General features: G+C 43.0%; 1 protein-coding gene across 1 annotated transcript in view; it reads right to left on the reverse strand.

Moving 5' to 3' along the window:
- The window catches only part of ARG2 (arginase 2), a 23,107-nt gene extending 7,723 nt beyond the window's left edge, over nt 1-15,384 (reverse strand). Inside the window, exons 1-4 of the mRNA XM_059819429.1 lie at nt 15,268-15,384; nt 15,032-15,104; nt 1,238-1,415; nt 197-356 (exon numbers count right to left, since the gene is read on the reverse strand). Of these exons, the coding sequence (XP_059675412.1) occupies nt 197-356; nt 1,238-1,415; nt 15,032-15,104; nt 15,268-15,384 (528 nt within the window). The remainder of the gene's footprint in view (nt 1-196; nt 357-1,237; nt 1,416-15,031; nt 15,105-15,267) is intronic.
- Between the last annotated feature and the right edge of the window lie 1,976 nt (nt 15,385-17,360).

The raw sequence follows: 17,360 nt of genomic DNA on the forward strand, positions 1-17,360 counted from the left end.
TTTACACGTGTGTATTTGTGCATAGGTGCGTGTGTATATATATGTACCTGTGTAGACACACAAATAATACATATTTTTGCTTGCACTCAGATAAAAAAAGGTGTGCATTTGCAGCAAATAAGAAAGCACCTCACACCAGAAAAAGTAAAATGCTGAGGATTTCAATGTAGGCTAACTGTACAAGCAAGATACTTACTTTATCTTGGAGCTCTCTCAAGAGAAATGAGAGTGGTTGTCCATGGAGGTTTCCAGACTGAGTTGTAAGAGGGGTGTTGATATCAGCATGCGCATCCACCCAGATCACACCAAGGTGTGGGCACTGCCGTGCATGGCCACTGACAGAACCAAGTGCCAAGCTGGAATACAGTAGCAAAGTCTTTAGTCACCATTTCTCCTTCAGAACAACTACAAGGACAATGGGAAGTGTCTGCAACTTTGGTCAGCAATGTTGTCATGTTTCAACGCATCAGACATCTGTGACAATAAAGGGTGCATCCGATACAAACTGCACGGCATGCCACTATCATTATTCCAGGAGACTAAGTAACTCTACAGGACTATACTGGTACTGACAGATGAGAAAGAGCTCTTTTCTCTCTCCACTGTCACTCTTCCCACACTCTAATCTTCACCTGTTTTGCTCCATATGATCTCTTAGAAAAATCTAGTGTGCTCACTCATCAATTCTGCTATTCACCCATTTTTTTTTTATTCCAATCGTGACACCTTCCTCCCCCAATTCATTCTTACATGCCCTACCTTCTTCAACCAATTCTCAAACCAAAGGTTATTGAAAAAGAGGAGAAACAGAGATTCACATGTTATAAGATCTATTACAAAGTGGTCTGTGTGCAGGCATTACAAACCCATCTTAAGAGTTGACATCCTGAGAGTTGAGGGGCAAAAGAGACACATCGCTAAACGTTCAGCAATAAAGAAACCGCAACAGTTCCTAAAGGGACCTGATCACACAAACTTTCCCAAAATGAAAACCTCACTTGTATGTCTGCAGATCACAGAACAGTCTGGAACTAAGCAGTACTGTCTTAGAAGGTCAGATTTTTGTAGTTGTCTTCTGTGTTCCACCCTAAAAGCCCCAGCAAGAAAATCAAAATGCTGCTACCCTGTATTATTGCCAGGAAATGACCCCAAGTTGTTGCCACCATCCCCTTATTTTTTAATTAAATTCTTATACTCCAAGTGTGAACCACCACTAATTGCTTCTAGTTCAGCTCACCTGTGATCACCTCCTATAGTCACACAGCTGTGTCCAGCGGCTACTGCTCTGCTTACAGCATCTGCCAATACCTGGCTGGCTAAACCCACTGACCGGGGATATAAAATCAGGTTGTTGTACAGTTCATCATTGGGAACTTGAGTGAAATTCAAATCTCCAAAGTCATACACCTGGCATCCTGGAAACACAGCAGTAAAAGGAGAAAGTGAGTTAAGTAAGTGCCCAGAGAAACGTTCAAAATACAGTCCTCTCAGAAAAATCAGTTGGGCAAGTATGAAAGGAGCAACGGGATGGGAATGGATTAATTTGATTATTTGCATGCCCTTGCAAATAACTGTGTCACAACTTTCCAGATTAGAGAGCTTAAGATAGTATTGTCGCTTTAATTCAGCGATGAGATAGGACAATCATAGAAAGTCACCTAGAAAAACAGTTTGGGTTTTTTTTAATTATTTCTTGGCAATTTTAACATAAAGTACAGTTTGTATTGCTGTCTTCCTTCCCAGTTAGACAGGTTGTATACAGCCTTAAGTGAGCTCAGTTGCTCAAAGACGCCTAGGACTACACATTTCACTAACTATACCTAACAGTTATTTTCCATTTTCAAACCCCACAAGAACCCAGGCACAAAAGTGCCAAGCTACCAATAAAGGAAATTGTCTTACAGTACTTCCAGGCAACTCCATGGAGGATGCACTAGTGCTTTGTCCATGGAACCTGTCAATTTTCTCAATGTAAGATGTTCTAGAAGGCATTTTAATTCTGGGGCTTTGACCCCAAACCTCTTTGAGATCCTATCATTGCCAGTTACAACTTAACTGGCTGTTGAAGCCTGACAACATTCTGGGTCTAAGACTCAGCCTTTCCTAAAATGTATTTCTGTCTACTTATCCTGAAAAGGAGCCACTTCACAGATTAGGAAACAAGGGAACATTTTTGAGTGTCTTTTCCCCTCCTCCACCCAACTGGGAACACATTTATTAATTAATTGGCTGCATTTAAAGTTTAATTCTCTTTCATACACATTATACAGTTTATCCTTTGAAGCTCTGCTGTCAGATACCATGTGCTTTCTTAACAGTCATTTAGATACCAAGACTTCTAACAGTATTTCACAGGCCAGAGCCTCTCAGTTTAGATAGGCCCGTCACTGCACGCACTGACTAGGACTGTAAAGGCCCCAGGGTGTTTACAGCTACACCAATAGCAGCTTAGTAAGTAAAGACCACCCTGAATACCAGTCATGCCTGTCCCATTTGTTTCTCAGAATCACTAGTCTGTTTGCAGTTCAAAGCATCCAGGCTAGAGCTTGACATTCTGCCTTTAGCGCCCTATGCCTAACTGGGCACTTTGAAAAATGAAGGCAAGCAAATCAACATAAAGAAACAGCCCACTTAGGGCTCTGGGCTTCCTGCTTAATCTCCATTAAGCCATTAGTCTAATGTCTAGGAAACAGGCTCTGTGAATTTGCTTGGTGGAAATAATGTAAAAGTAGCATTCAGAAAAAGATGACTTTATTATAATTTCAAAAGGAGCTTGTGAGAATTAGGTGGCTGGGAAATAGGCAGGCATCCTTTTTATAGCAGGGACATAGATGGACATATGTCAGGGTATTTGCTAGGAGAGAACCTGTCAGCTGAGCACAGCTACATGACAAAGGATTAAATAAATGTAGTCTCAGCAACTCTGAGAAAACACATTATCTGCAGAGACTTAAAGCAGTAAGCTGGACCATGACATACCACTCCCTGGTTTTCAAAAGGCAACACAGGCATACAACAGCATTTTCTCCTCCCTTAGGCAATACCTAATTAGCCAGCAGGACTAAGACTGCAGAATTTTGAGCCTGAATTTTGTTTAGATTTGAATGGGCTATCTGATCACCCATGTGACTACTACATTTTTTTACCCTCTGTTTCATTCTGCTGCTGTGCAGAATCAGAAAAGAGTTGTGAGTTCTGAGAGATGTTCAATGAATGTCAAAAATCTATTTTTTACTTGTGTCTTTCTGCAAGGCTACTTCTCATGCATAGGCACACTGCTACACATTTCGAAGTTTGATGAGAAAGTATGTGAGTATGCCTGTGAGACAAGTTTTGGAAGCAAGACTTCGAGACATTGCATCATTCAATAGGTATCAAGGGCTTTTTGAGACACTGTACAAGCTAATAATACCTTTGATCTTTGACATCTGTGGGAAGTAAATCTGCAGTTGGGAGCTGTGTGCAGTGTCCTGCACACTGCAGGACAGCACATTACACAATGTAATGGAAGAAAGGACTGCCACTTACATTTTGTTCTCTCTTACAGGACATACAAGCACATCACAGTATTTTTACCCGTTAAAGGATGATAAAGAATGAAAGGAAATTATATCATGAAACTCCACCTTGAAATCAGTGTAAAACAAAGAACAAACCATGCCATCTTTCATAGCACTTTAAGGAATCGGTTAAGATTCTTCAGGTTATGCTCAAAGCAGGCCAAACATGGCAGATTCTAGCAAGTTTGTTTGGAGAAGTAGCACTTCTGTTCAAGAATTAATTTCTTTATCCTGCCCTCCTCCCAATCCCCATTTGTAAGGCAAAAAGACTTTGTTCAGCTTCTGAATAAAAAAGCCATTCATTTCTTGCGATCACATCAGGTTCATGTAGCTTACAAGGTGGGTATGGTAGAGATGGATGGACAGACACACACTTTTGGCGTCCAGAATTCTGGGATCTTGTCCACCTTTTGGACAAATGGTACTCTCATATCTCCTGCACTAAGATGCCCCTCTACAGTTATTTTTATAAAAAAGCCTAATGTCTCTTAAAGACAATAGATGCCTTCAGTTTTTGTTACCATCTTCAAAAGTTTATTGTTGTTCAGATAGAGTTCATAAACCTTGTAACAGCTTCTTTTCTCAGCTTTGTGCTTCCCTCCTTTTTTTAGGCCCACTGTTTTTATGTGCTTGCAGAGGATAGCTCAAGTTTCCCAGGGTGATATGAATGTTTTCAGCCAACTATCAAATAGCCATCTGATTAAGATACAGTTAATCTCAGAAGTATGCACAATCCAATCCTCAAATATTAATAGTATCTTTTCTTCCTACAATTTTTTTTAATTGTGCCTAGATTAAATGACCTTAGGGCAAAAGGAAAGCTTAGTGAATAGATAGTACACACACAAAAAAAAAAAAGATTCACAATACATAGATAAACCATGTATCCTGAAGTGATTAGAAGTGTGTATATGCACATATTTATTAGGATTGACCAGAAACTAAAGAGATGAACTCAACATGTACATTTGTCTTAATGCTTACTGAACAGCAAAAGAATTTGTCAAATTATTAAAGTAATTATTGATGTATTTTCTTAGCCTCTATTTAGAGCATCTCAGATAGAAGTCCTAAATTGTTTTCCATTTCATCTGCCTGCTTGCACATAGTTTTGCTTTAAAGAAATTAAAAAACCTTAATCTTTCTCAACTACATTATGTCATCCAACATAAAAATTGCTAAATGGATAGACATGCTGTAGTGCAGTCCAATCTGGTGGATCTTGCTGTTAGTGAAAGATTTATATAATCCACTCACCAAACAATATGCACTTATTTCTTTGGTAGTTGGGGCACTCTCTATTTTAAGCTACTAATAGCTATAAACAAACAGCTTTTTAAACCAGCAAGAAAGTTAGCATAAAGAATATATATGGGCCTTTTAAAAAGCAGTAGATCCAAGTTCTGAAAACTGGAAAAAGACGTGGGCATGTAAGAAAGCCAACTTCCTTACATTTCATTAGAAAGCACAGCATCCACACCATTTTTCAGTGCAGCAGATGAGGTCTAGCCAGGACTAAAGTTCTTTTTAAATGAAACAGTACCCTATAGTACTTGCAAACTAAACACCACAAACATTTTGCTAGTAGCTAAATAATATGAAATTAAATATGATCAAAAGAAGCCTTTTGTTCCACTTTCAAGCTTTAACAGAATTTACATTAAAATGAAAAATACATTGTTTTATTCGTTAGCCAATTATCAATAGCACAGAAAATTTGTAACAACCAAGTCCATGCAAGTCAGCTCCATCAGCACTCTGGCTCAAGAGGAGATACTTTTTGAAGTGAGGAAAACAAACAAAAAAAAAACAGGCTTGATTCATCTTTTTCTGTTACAGGAGCTTGAAAGAGGTATCAGGGAGATGGATGTGTCAATCTGAATATGAACACAGTATAATTATGTAAATAAGATGCATATATGCACAACAGTCCTCCTGTTAGTATGAATGATTAGTGTATAAAGGCAGCACACGTATCTCTTCTACAGCTCAAGAGTGCAATCCTCAGTGGTTCAGTGCCCTCCTCTGACAGAGTTTCATCAACAGGGCTGCTTGGAGGCACATTTCAGCCAAAAATGAGTAAGTTAGCTTGAAATAGTTTGTACAGTAGATCTTCCCTAGGTCAGCTTCTTTTGACCAGAACAGGTTAGGGGAAGGTCACATAGGCATTCAAACAGCAGACCAGGGGATGAAGGGCAGTCATTTCTTCAGCCTGCACAGCCAGAACCAGAACTTTACCCATATCTGGTAAAGGAAATCAGTATTTTTCGTAATTAGGAGCCAAACTTGTACTTAGGTAGAAATACAAATTAAGAACACATTTAAGAAAATAAAGTTTCCTGCATGCCTTTTCAAATAAAATATCAATGTAGCACTCAGGCTCAACCCAATGATGCTTATAACTGGGACATAAGATGCCGTTTAGGCACGCTACGTGACAATGGTGATGTTCACCTCCTATCGTCTTAAAATACAGTCCATTTATTCTGTACCCATAGTAGGCAGCAGTTACTATAGCAAGTAATTTCCCTGCACAGATTTAGAGAAAATTTTCTTTTGTAAAAGCAGGTGGCTCAAGTCTGGGAGCATTTAACCAGAAAACATCTGGGCAGTAGCAGGGAAAACTTCCCCATCCTACTCTACTAGGATGCTGCACCAGAGCCAGAAGCAGCAATCTGATGGGAGATTCAGCTTTCAAAATTCAGGCTGCCTGCTAACATTACCCAATGGCATGCCACTGTAACACAGTTATAACAACTCTCCTAGGCAGCAAACAGGAATTGGAACAAAAGCATGTGGAACATGAGATAGAAATGATCTCCTGACACTGCCTGTTTACACTGGGTATTTGTGAACTAAAGGTAAAAAAAAATCCTAAATTAATGGGATAATTAAATATTTCCTCTTCCAGGTTTCTAAACCCTGCTGAACTACTTTCAAAGGAATCTGGAAATCCCACTGTTATTTCGTCATACTGTGTGTTACGTAAAACCGCTCACATGAAAGCATCACTCCTGCAAACTGTTTGCTCAGATTACAGCCCGTTTAGTGAATCACCACAGACACAGAAAGGCTTTTCAGGAAGCAATGAGTATTATGAACAATGTTTATGGACAAACTTCACATTTTCCTTCCTGTGAACAAAATAAAGGGCTACAAGCTGTTACCATCCTTCTTTTCAGTATAAGCTCATTGGCTTATGGTACGGACTTTGCAATCCTTTCTCAGAGACACCGTCAAAATGTTGCACAACAGCAAACAAATGACTCAATTCACTACGATCAGTGAGTTCCAAAGCCTATTGTAAGACAGTTTTAACTCTCCAGACTTATCCAGAGTGTGAGTGTATAAAAACAACTATATAAACGAAGGGCATACTTTTGTTTTACATGAGTATGAAATTAGGCTAGCAAGGTTCCCACTACAAGAGACTGGGACTTCAGCAGCCTAGTTTGATCATAACCTTCTTGCTTTGAAGTTCTTACACAGTGTCTGATTCTCTTTGAATGGAATATATTACCTGCTGGAAAAAAATCTCCTATTAGATACAGATATCTGATGGCTCAATAGGTTTCTGCGAGCTCTAAAATTTCACTTCTTAAGAGGGAAGTTCATGTCTCAGTTATTTCCACCCTGCCTTTTGGCATTCTGAAAGGTCTGGTTTAAGACAAAGTTTCTGTATCTGTACCTATTTAAAAAGGCTTCAGCTCATGCAACAGCAACAAGCAAATCCAATTCCAATTGCTACCCCAAGTCTGTAGTCTCAAGGTGTCCCTTGCATGAAATGAGACAAGAAATCCTTTTTCTGACACCAAATCGAGCAGCCACCTCATTCCCTTTGATAACAGTTCATAACTTTAATCTCTTATGAAATCCAGTGCGCTTGACCTGAAGAGGTCTCTCAAAACGTCAGTATCAGGTGTTGGGAAACATTTGCACTGTGGCTTGCATCAGAGATGAGACAAGGGTGCAGCTATTGCGGTCTGCCACTCTGCTGACAAACTCTGCACAAGTTCTAATTCCCTTCAAATAAACTTAACCCAGAAACAGTTCCTGATAGCAGAAACACAAGTAGGCACTTACAGCCATAGGAAGTCAAAATACCAAAACAGCTCTCCTCAACAACGAGCACCTTATGCTTTAGATTGTTACAGAACTAAGTAGTTACTGTATTAGTTAACCCAGACAGGTAACACCTGAGAGGAAGGGAGAGCAGAATATATCAGAGATTACTGAAGTCCTCTCCCCCTCCCTCTTTAGCAGCTGCAAGAAATAACATCAGACCAGCTCACTTCTTCATATTCAAATGAAAGATCTGATTTTTTTGTATTTGACTTCAGTGGCTCATTCCCTGCTTTTCACCTGTTGGTTTTACAAGGGCAATTTCCACCTTCCATCCAAAAATAATTCTCTGCACCATATTCACATAAGCATAGGTATCTTTGTCTTTTGAGTCCACAATGAGAGACAGAAATAAAGTTTCAAATGAGAAAGTAATAACAGATTCTGTGCACCATAAAGCAGATCAAAACCCAACTCATTACCTAAATTTTCCCTCTGACATCGCCCTTTGTGCCCCTCCCCAGTAACTCCTCTCCTTCAACACCATTCATGGTAAAAAAATAAAACAGCATGTGATCTGAACTTACTCCAATCCAGAGATAATTTTATGGGTGCAGAAATTCAGCTAAGTCTGTATTAAAACTAATTTTATAATATAAAAATATCAAGGATGAAGGGCATTGCCGTAAAACCAAAGAAATACAAAACCCCAAAGAGCTCTGTTCTTTGGTCCTTGAATCTCATCTCCCTTTATTGAAAGATTAGGAAGAAATAATCAGTTCAGATTTCCTAATCTGCATCAGCATAGCTTAGTTTTTTAGATGTATTTAAACTAAACTGATACGAGGAACAATTACGATTAAAGCACCTAGCGAAGTCCACCCCAAATTAACAAAGTTTCTTTTAAATCCAACTTCATGGATAATGCGCAACCTGGAATACGCACCAGCCAAATGAGAAAGGAAAAAAACAAACATCAAACCAATGGCTAACACAAAGCTTTTTATTCTGAAGCAAAAACAAGCAGATGGTGTCTTCCATCAGCCTGGGGACAGGAAGAGAATCAGAACTGACCTACGGCAAGGGATGCTCTGACTCCATGTACTTTCACTGTTGGCATTTTTCTAGTAACTTCTAAGGCTAGTTGTTATCGTGCAAATATCAAAGGGTACAACATTCAAAAGGATAAACCATAGCTGCTGTCAGAGCACATTCCCACACTTGTAGGATCTTAGCTTCCCATGCTCAAGGCGAGCTAGCCAATGAGGTCTGTTGTGAAGAAGCAACCTAGAAACAGCCTCAGGGGAGGCCTCCCCAAAACAGCTCTCCTCCACAGCCTCAGCAGGGCTCCTTCTGCCTGCCTGGTTATCAGAGTCAGCTCCTGGCTGCCTTCCCTCACAGAGTGGAGCAGCACCTGCCCTTGATGCATTCTGACAACAGGCGTCATTTCAAAGACTCACTGCAAATGCCAGTTACGACCAGTCCATTTGACTGTGCTTTGATTTTTGTCAAACCACTGATCTTTGAAGCTAACCAATCATGGCTAATTGACATTTGAGAGGTAAACAAGAGTAACAGAGTCTCTTGGATCTCGATCTATCTCTGTATAAATAAAATGAGGACATTTATTCTAGTTGCAGAAATAAGCTGCAGTACTACATAAGCATGTTTTACTGATATTAAACAGAGGTGTTTGTGCATGCTTGTGTCTAAGGGAAAGAAAGGAAAAAGAAGAGGACTGACATTTACCTGTTCTGTTTCAGGGAAAAAAGGTGGTGAGGGTGTACCTGGGTAAAAAAAGGGCATTCCCATTTCTGCTTTGTAGGGCAGAAGACTTAGCTGTTAGACTAACATCTTTATGCTATATCCTAACAGATTTTTTTCCTGAGAATGTTCCTAGCGAATTAATAGACTTAGCTTTGACAGTACTGACAGCAGATGTGATCAGAAAGAACCCATGAACGGTAGCATTTCCCATCTCAACAATGCAGATATTTAACTAAACAATGTGCTGCTTAAAATACCATCAGTTATTGAAAATTTTGTCTGTCTCCCATTTCAAATTCATCAACAGCAGAAAATGTGATGAAAGAGGCTAAAAAAGACAGATCTTGATGTTATCTACACAATAAATTTAGACTTCATTGGAATTCTACAGATTAGAGATATTTGACCGGCTCTACTAAAGTAGAAAGTCTTAAAGAGTTTAAAATACTGAGCTTTGAAGAGAAACAATTGAGGTAAGAGCTAGTGCAAAGCTGAACTAGATTCTAACCCAAGAACACAGAATTCCTGAAAGATCTTGTTTCTAACACAAACGGACCTTTGTCAAACTACAGTCTGTATGTCCAATCTTAACTCAAATATAGGGCAACCAGAATGATACATTTTATCAAACTCTTCAGGGATATAGGCAACTCTTTAAACACATATTTACTGGATGGGCTGATGAAAATGATTTTCCCAACACTGCAGCTGTAACTCTTGCCAGTCCACATCTACTGAACCCTAGCAGCAGTACTTCAGTATGCATACCTTGGTGCATAATTGAAAGACTATTTATCTTCCTCTGAAACTCTTCACCCAACAAGATTTAGAGTGGAAAAAGAGGAGATAAATGTAGAAGAAGCTGTTTCATGATTTATTGTTAAGACTGAAATTAACCATGCGAGCAGTGTTGGTGAGACAGCAAAGTTGAACTGCTATTTTTGGCAGCAGGTGTCAGTAGGAGTCCAACAGTTTTAGGCAAAGCAGGAGCGCATCTCCAGTCACATGGGGATTAGCAGCTCCATTCCTCTTTTAAAGGAGGTTACTCCTTTCTAAGTCACTACACTGACCTCCTGAATCCTATTACTGAAGAGCTTTGTTCCGGTCAAACAAAAGACTAGTAATATGATGGTCACTCTCTTTGACAAGTCTAGCTCTACTTCTGTCTGTAGGCCACATGTCTCTGCAGTCCACTAACTTGTCAAACCAGCAACTCAGATCCAAACTTTGTTAATCCATTCTAGAGTAATCCAAAGCCAAGTTTGAATAAACTCAGCAACCCAGCCACATCCAGCTTTAAATAAGGAAAAGGAGAAGGGAAAAAAAAAAAAACAAAAAAAGGAAATCAACAACAGTCAACATAGAAGAATGAATACTTGTGAAGAAGAATGAATACTTGTGAAGAAATTTTATACTGAAGTTGTTCCCATGTTAGCTACAGCAGAGGTGCTCTAAGTCACCTCAAAGGCTACAGTAATTAACGCAACAGCTACCTATTACTTGTAAAGAAATCTGAGAATGGTCGTTCTCTCCTTCAAGTAAGAGGACTAGGCAACACTCTGGATTTAAGTTTGATCAGATTCTCTGCTTAACCTGCAGCAAACAGGAGAGGTCCAAGAAATTCTCACTTTAAAGAACTTTGTATTTTGCACCTTCTATAGCTTGGGTCAAGTGTATCTGTCACCTATCTTCCCCACTCCTTCCCACTGAAAGTCCTCCACATATTGCACCCATTTCTCTTTACTGCCAGAACAACATACAGCCCTGCAAGCTTTGTACCCTCACCTCCCCCATGCCAGGGAGTTATGGGTTTCTATTTTCATATAGGACTTTTATTTCTTTGGCAAGATGGAAGAGTTCTTTAAGGTGTTAATATTTTCGTTCCCCTTAGGGGAAGAAGCAAAGCCAAAAGACAGACATCACCAAGGTGAATAAAAAGCCCCACAGGCTTAGTCGGTTATATTTTAAATTATCCCTGCTACAAACTTGAACACCCACTGTTTTTGGCTTGGGAGCTGGGCTCCTGCTACATTAACTCTCCTCCTGAGTACACCTTGAGCTACTACCAACACCTAACAGTGTTCTCTGTTTCTAATAAGGGGATAAAAGTCAAGTTAGTGGCTCAGATTCATCTCTGACAGGCTGGTACAGACTAGCGATACCATCTGCCTCTGAGCTCTCTCCTCATATTTCAGCCTAAGCATAAACAAGCTGTTCATAGGCAGTCATCATTTTAGGCAGCCAAGAATTCATCATAACATGTAGGTATAGCCACAATCTCTTTCAAGGGAGGGATACCCCCTAAAAAAAAAAAATAGAAAATGGAGTAGCAGCTCAGGACACTGCAATAGGACTATGGAAGAACAGAAATTAGGATAGGGTGAAAGGAACAATAAAATTCCCTCTCAGAGATACCAGCCAGTGAAAGCAACATGCAGAACAGTGCAAAAAGGAGGAAACAAAGGTCTAGTGTTCTCACTCTCTCTGATGTGGCTTGAGCATTATCAACGGAAGTCATTAAATCAGGCATAAAAACATATGAAAAGCCATGTGGTTGTTTGCTATTCAAAGTAACAATGTATATACACATAGACTAAAACAGACAAACGTAGTGCATGCATCTTACTACCTGAACACTACATTTTAGAGAAGAGTTCAGAGCATCTTCATTTTATGCAGGTCAATTTGAATTTGAATATATGAATGAAAAATTAATAAATCAAACTTTACAATTTCAGGCAAACAGAACACTGATCACAAGAAAACTCTTCCACTTGAAAGAAGTGAGGACAATTTTATTTGAGAGTTACTGTTAATACAGAGTTTTCATTATAGGAACACTGCCTCTTTCTCCCATCTATACTTCCTTAGACTGCCCAGAATTCACCCTCACTCTTCTACTGCGAAGCATCATTCCACAGCTGGCCTGGTTCCAAGCTTGTAATGACAAGGAAAATCATGTTTATAGCACTCCCTCACATGCCAGTGGGGAATGGGGGCATAGAACAACAACAAACACTTCGCCCTACACACAGAGCCTGTGGACACAAATGCTTCAGAAGTAGCCAATACATCTGGGAGAACAGAAGCCCTATATCTTAGATAAATGTTACTTCTTTTTAAAGGAGAAACCTGGTCTGCTGCAGTATTTTTTTTACCTGCTCCTGGAAAACAAGCAACAAGGTCCCATGAAAACTATTCATTCTTTTAACATAACAGATAAATAGAATATCCAAGTTAATAATGATAATAATACGGTTTGTTCCTCTACTGCCTTCTTCAATGTATGAGAAAAAAATTCATACTGTTAGAAAGCAGCTAAAGTTTTACTGCCAGTTCAGCATACCACAGGAGTCTAAGCAATGGTACTATTATCACATTACAGGCAAAGCTATCCTGCCAGCTTAGGGAAGAAAAACAAGACAGCCCATACACAAGAACAATTATTTGTTAAACTTCCATAAACAGCATATGTGCACAATACAAAAGGCTACATGGTAGTTTCCTCTTCAATCTACCACCCTACCCTCAAACAGATTGTCTTTGCAAGGCAAACAACTCCTCTGTGTATGCTGGTGACTGTCACTGTTTCAAGATGGGCCCTCACAGCAGAACATGTTACAATCCATGTGCCATCTAAACCTGTTCATAAAAGAGCTGCAGAGATTTAAGAAGCAATAAAGATCAACACCAACTGAAAAAAAAAAAACAAACCCTACCCCAGTGGAAGAATATGTCAGCAATAAGAAACTGGAACTGCAGGAAGAAGAAATCCCAGAGCCTTTAAAAATTTAAGGGAACAGCACTAAAATATCTCCATGTACATTATTGATTAATGAGTAAGGAGTCCATAAGCAACTAAACAGTGAAAGTAGTTTTTACCTTTTGCTTATTTTTTTAGTTTAGCTTACTTTATTTCTACCCCCACAATTTTTTGTTACTGGAATTCAGAAAGGGCTTGTATCGTCCTTTCTTTCTACCTTCTGCAAGTTCCTACTGAAGTGAGCTTGTGTCATGCAAATGAGTTTTTTTCTGTTGGTTTGGGTTTTTTTTCCCCCCAGAAGAATTCTTACAAAATGGAAGTATGAGATCTGAACTACTTGAAAGAGAACCCCAATCCTTCCAGTATAGAAATCTGTTGTCGATATAAAAATAAACTGCTGCCTACAGTCTTGCCTAGAATAACATGTCCTCCTTTCAAATCTGGTAACTTGTTAGTTTATTTTAAACTCTAAGCACAGTAACATCCAGACCTGCTTTTATTCCAGTATATAAGACCTCTTTTAGACACCCTCTTCTATGTTTGTAGAGGTTATAGATCATGCTCACTAGAATTCAAATATTGCCAAGGATGGCATACGTCTCAACTTTGCACAAAACAAGACAGGAAAAGGATGTCTACTCATTCGATTGCAAACTGGGACTTTTCAGCTTGTGAATCACAAGATATGCAGGATAAGCCTACAGGGCTGCACAGAACAATAGCTTCTGTTTTAAAGAGGTCTTACAGTTCAGAATAAATTTGCTAGAGGGTTATTAGGCAATTATCTTTCCTCTGCATGCATCTAAATCCCAGTAACACTAACCACACATAGAGAAGATAATGTAGTTCGTTCTGTAGTCCACTCCTGCAATCCATCCCCATCATACAGTTTTCCATAAGACTTTTTAGATTAAAGATTCTGCAAGAGTTCAGCTTTACAAGTTTCTATCCTTCACGTCCTGTTTCTAATAACTGTGATACAGTTTTCTGCAGGTCTCAGCTTGTAGAAGCAATAGATGCGAGAAGTTGAAACACAGGTAAGTGCATGGATTTGCTTAATTCACAGTAGTGGTAACAGTGAAAAGACCATAAACTTTCCATTCACACAGTGCTATCTGCAAGTAATTTCAAAGCAAAACTTCAGATGAGACCTCAGACACAAATCTGAGGGTTTCTCCAGAAAGTTCTGTGCTTTCAAGTGATGAAATTCAGAAGTATTTTAGGCACAAATTCATAACCAGCTACTTAACACAGAAAAAGCAAACACATGATGTGAGAAATCGAGGAACATGGTCAAGGGTATTACTTGGCTGGACACACCGAGTGCACATAACGTTTTAAATGGCCTCACGTTTCTCTAGCTCTTCTTAAGTCAACATGGCAACTGCACACGCTCCACCTGCCAATAAAGCCCTCCGTGCGCCAACACAGGAGATACACGGGTGCACCCAGCTCTTTCTGGGAAGCCGGAGGACACCGCGGCCGGCGAGCCGGGAGACCCGGCCCCTCTTTGTTCCGGGGAGCCCCACGCGGCCCCCGGTGCGGCTGTGCGCTCCCTCGGGCGTTTGACGCGCGGGAGCGGCGGAAGGGCACGCACAAGCTGGCATGCGACAAATCTCTCTTTCCCGATACCGCTGAACCGCGGCAGGCACCGCCTTCCCCCGGGCACCGATGGCTCAGGGGCATTTCGGGTTCCGTGATTCACTGGAAGGAACCGTTTCCACCCCTCCCCACCCCCCGCCGGCTCGCAGCAAGCGGCTGAGTCACGCTTCACCGAAACGTGCTGTTAAGGGGATGCCCTGAGGAAGGGGAAGATGGGGGCAGCCCCGCCAGCCCCTCCGCCCACCCCGCCGGCGAAGCCCCCGGCGCCGCGCCTCACCGAGCCCGGCCAGCCGCTCCACCAGCCCCGCGGCGCGGAGGGTAGCGGGGCCGTGATCCACTCCCCGGCGTTTCTGCGAGACAAAGAGAAGGGGAATGCGTTAGCCAGGGCTGCCGGCAGTCAGGCACGCGAGCCCCGCCGAGGGGATGGGAGCCGAGCGGCTGCGGCACCCGCCTGCCCCCTCGGCGGGGCGGAGGGCGCCTCCTCCCCCCTCCCGCCTCGGCCGCGATGCCCACCTGCCCCCTGGAGAGCGGGGCTCCCACCAGCGCCACGGAGTGCGCCTGCTTGGGCAGCTGGAGCCCCGCGTCCGCCTGCTTGCGGAGGAGCCGGGCGAAGCTGCTGCGTAGCGCCATGATGCAACCGCCGCGGAGCCGCCGAGCGATGCTCGCCGCCGCCGCCGCCCCGCTCCTTTTAACGAGCTCCAGCCCCGCGCGCGCCGCGGCCAGGAGCCGGGTCCCCGCCTCCCGCCCCTCACACCCCCGCGCCGCCCGGCCAACGGCAGCGCGCGCGCCCGGAGGTGTGTCCCGCCCCCCGCGGCGCACGCGGCTCAGCGCGCGACAACCCGGGGCGGGGGGGGGGGGGGGGGGGGGAGGGGGCGGGGTGCGCCCGGCAGAACGGGGCGGCCAACGGCTCCTCCGCAACGGCCAACGCCCCGCACCGCCCCCGGGGCTCCCCTCCCTCTCCGCCCGCCCGGCCTCGCACCTCCCGCGGGCTAACGCCGCGCCCGGTCCCCCTCCTGCTCGCCGGGGTTTTTCCACTCCCAACCGCCACTCCCCCGCGAGGACCCTGGGCCGCCTCACCTCGCCGGCGGTCAGAGCTGCCCGGCCCCCCCCGGGGCGGCGGGCTGCCGTCCCCTCACGGCCTCCGGCACGCGGTCCCCCGGGCCGGTGCCACACCGGCTCTCCTTGCCCTGCCGAGAGGACAGGCACGAAGCGTCGGCCGGGCCCGGGGGCAGCGGCACAGCGCGCACCGCCCCCCGGGAGAGGTCTCAGGGAATACCCCTTCCCTTGGTACTCCCCCTTCGGCCACTGCGCGAGACCAGGGCCCCGGGGGATGGGTCTTGGTGAGAAACGGTGGAACTTGTAACGGTCCCGGGGCAAAAAACCGCCTCAGCCGAGCTCCCTGGCTGGCCACACTTAGCTGCTGAGAGCCACCTCGCAGGACCGCTACTCCTTGGCTTTACTGAAGAAAAACTGGGCTGATGCCCTTCAGCTGATAACCTTGACAAAGCATTAAAAAAGCCACCACTCCAGCACCTGCCTTGAACACCCGATCTTGGGGTGTCTTGGCCAAAGGTGATTCACAGGTTCTGAAAGCTCTCACTGTTTCTATTCACAGCGCATTTGAAGGATTACGGATTAAGGAATTATTTAAAAACTAGTAAATGCCCCCATTTTTCCCTTCTGTGAAGGCAACATGACTCCTACTGTCAAATGCGCAACCTTACGTACACCTTTGAAAGAAAGGCTGGCAGCGTTCATGAGAACGACGACAAGGCGCAAACTTTAGTAAACTGATCTTAAAGGTCTTTTCCAACCTTAATGCTTCTGTGAAACATGGTTAAACTGGGACTTGCCAGTGACACGAAAAAAAAAAATCCATGTGCACTTTTGCTTGTTCCTCTTAAGATTTCCAAGTCCTCTCCTTGCCTCTGTATCTCGGTAATTTCCCATGTCTTTTTGTTAATATGAATTACTGTTACCACTCCTCCAGGAGCTCACACTTCTTTTCCCTCCCGTCACTGACCTTGCTCTTCACATTGCTTTTTCCTCTTCTACCCCCTACTCCGATTTTTCTTTCCCCTTCTCCCTGTCCTCACCTCCTAGGCTGTCCTACCAGAGCTCCTATTCATTTCCTTCAGTCCTTCTCACCTGTCATTTCAAACATTTCTTCCCTCTTTAAAAAACCTGTAACGCTGGTTTCAGTGTATTGCTTTTTCCCACTTTCACACCATCTATAAACTTCTTTCACCCTCTTTTTAACATCAACATTTTCTCCTCTGTTTCTGCAGTTCATTGTCTGCCGTTACTTTTTTCTCTCCAGGCCAGCTCACCTTTTCTCTGCAGAGCTCCAGCCCATCCCTCGCCTCGGCTCTTGTGTCACAGTGGGATTCTGGGCATACTGAACGCGTCTTCCACTAGTGCCCACCATCACCGACTCCTCTAGGCCGAGAAAAGATCTTGGTAGTGATTCAACGCCTCTTCGTTTCTCACGTCTGCTAAAGACTCCTTTGCTACCCTTACAAGAACAAAATAACAGGTTTATATCTATAGTATCCACCCAAGAGGTCTGAAGATACCATGAATGAAGGAAATTGCTCACAGAAAGA

This window comes from Gavia stellata, chromosome 7 (assembly GCF_030936135.1).
Source record: "Gavia stellata isolate bGavSte3 chromosome 7, bGavSte3.hap2, whole genome shotgun sequence".
In the NCBI taxonomy this organism is placed as follows: Eukaryota; Metazoa; Chordata; class Aves; order Gaviiformes; family Gaviidae; genus Gavia; species Gavia stellata.